This window comes from Pinus tabuliformis, chromosome 1_1 (genome assembly GCF_031772625.1).
Source record: "Pinus tabuliformis cultivar Carrire ecotype Pingquan chromosome 1_1, CPIR1, whole genome shotgun sequence".
Classification (NCBI taxonomy): Eukaryota; Viridiplantae; Streptophyta; class Pinopsida; order Pinales; family Pinaceae; genus Pinus; species Pinus tabuliformis.
This window is the reverse complement of record NC_142297.1, coordinates 52,686,937-52,689,156: the sequence shown is the minus strand read 5'-3', so window position 1 is coordinate 52,689,156 and position 2,220 is coordinate 52,686,937. Positions and strand designations below refer to the sequence as shown.

Genomic DNA, 2,220 nt, shown 5'->3' with positions numbered 1-2,220 from the left:
AAGATCAATGTGGAAGTTGAATAGCCAAAAAAAATCCAAAGGACTATTTGAAATATGAAATCAAAAGTCATTCTTATGTATTATAAATATGTATCATTGTGTATAAGAAAATTAATCTAACGCTAATCATTCATGCATTCATGCTCTCTGTGCCATGTATGTGTTTATCATGGTATTAGAGAGAGCAAATTCTGACCCTGCTCATAGTTGAGTCACTGTTTTCTTGTGGCCTTTTGTTGGGTTTCTGTCACCGGACCTATGTGTTGACCATTAATGTTATGTGTGTAGTGAAGTCTGGGTGCAGTGATATCGCTGGTTGGTTGATTCATGGACCTAAGTGTTGACCATTAATGTTATGTGTGTAGTGAAGTCTGGGTGCAGTGATATCGCTGGTTGGTTCATTCATGGGTTGGCGTTGGAATTATATTTAGTACTTTCACAAATCTTCGATTCTGTATTGGTCCCCATTCAGTCATAAATATGGAAAATGAAAAGGTGGGTTCATGGTGGAACGAATTGCCTACTGACTTTCAAATTGAGATATGTGCGCGTCTGCCGGTGGAGTTTGTGTATAGTTATCGCATGATCTCCCAACAATGGAACGAATTTCTTTCATCAAACTACTTGTTAACCATGTGGGTTGAGGCACCTCTCAACAGGAATCAGCCACGGCTGGTTCTGTGTGATTTGACTATGAAAACCCCATCTATGGCTTTCTGTTTCTACACCGGGACCTGGATTACCTCCTCTTTTGACCTTTCCTTCCTCAAGGATGGGGACTGCCGGGAAATCCTTCATCTCAAACCATCTGTGGGAGGACTCATCTTGGCCGCAAATATCGATCAAGGACGCTGTAGCAGGCTGTGCAATCCTTATACACGAACGTTCGTTGAAATTCCGGCCCCACACGCAAGATGCTACTTCGAATGCATGGTCGTGGATGAGAAAAATAATGATTACAAAGTTGCAGCTGTTGGGACCCACTGGCCTGATGAAGATAGATTGCAGGAACGACAAGATTTGGTGGAAATTTACGAAGCGTCCCAAAAAGGATGGAAAATAGCGGGATACTTTCCGGAGAATTTAAGTCTGGATATATCCCTGGACCTTATTTACTACAAAGGAGCATTCTACACATACTGTTGGGGTGACGTGACTGGTATAGCGTCTTTCACCATTCCCTTAGAGGAGGGAAGCGGTACTTCACCTATAGCCATTCCCATGCGTTTCTTACAATTCCCTCAGAACTTGCAGAGCGGTCGTCGGCATTCGCGGATCATCACCTGCGGTTCCCGTCTCCTATACATCTCTGCCAACTTCGTTTTGGATACGATGCGGCGCAAGAACGTGGTCGTGATTAGTGTGTGGGAGTTTAAGTTTAAGAGTGAGGAGGGCCAGCCGGTGCCGGAGTGGGAATGGGTGGAGATTGCACAGATGCCTTCCTCCCTTTGGGAAGAGTGGAGGGGAAAAATAAACCCACATTATTTACTTTGGGAATTATATTGGGATTGCATAGGAGTTGGAGATCACATTTGTTTCGTACCATCATCAGTCTTTGGGAGGTGTATATCCAGCGAAGTAAGACATGGAGTTATTGTTTACAGTTTAATTGATAACACATGGAGTTGGCTTCCCAACTGTCCCATAACCCACGACGCCGCCAATTACGGGGCTATAGGCCTTGAACCAAATCCACGTCTCAAAATACAGTGAAATAATTTTGCAGTGGTTGATCTAAAATAAAAATTGTGTTTAAATATTTAGAATTTTGAATGATTAATGTTTGTTTTGCCTTTTCCAAATTTATAATTTGGTACCGGTTGTTTTGTCTTTTCAAAATTTATAATTGGATACGGGACAAATAATAAAAATAAATATATTATATTTAAAATAATTAATAAAATTAGATTTATAATAATTTTGAAAATTATTTTCAGAATTAAATATTTTTAATTCATTTTATATGATAATTAAGAGAATTGTTAAAGTTAATTAAAATTTAATATTTTTTTCATATTTATAAGAAGATAATAAATTAATGAGAATTTTGTAATATCTTAATCTTATGTTTGAAAGTTTTAATATTCCAAAAACTATAGTTTTGCTAATATAAAATTTAAGAGAGACAGGTAGCATGAAAACTAAATATAATGTAAGTATAAGATGGATTATTCTTTTTAAATTTCGAAGCAAGAATATTTTTAATATTATCATTATTCT

At 37.7% G+C, this 2,220-nt stretch overlaps 1 protein-coding gene across 1 annotated transcript; it reads left to right on the top strand.

Annotated features, from left to right (window-relative positions):
* Positions 1–480: 480 nt before the first annotated feature.
* On the top strand, positions 481–1,713 carry LOC149211531 (F-box only protein 6-like). Its single transcript, XM_089388420.1, has one exon. It carries the CDS (start codon positions 481–483, stop codon positions 1,711–1,713), a length of 1,233 nt encoding a protein of 410 aa, XP_089244546.1.
* Positions 1,714–2,220: the final 507 nt, after the last annotated feature.

Coding starts and splice junctions, on each gene's coding strand:
- LOC149211531 (XM_089388420.1), top strand. CDS start 481: ATGGAAAATGAAAAGGTGGGTTCATGGTGGAACGAATTGCCTACTGAC.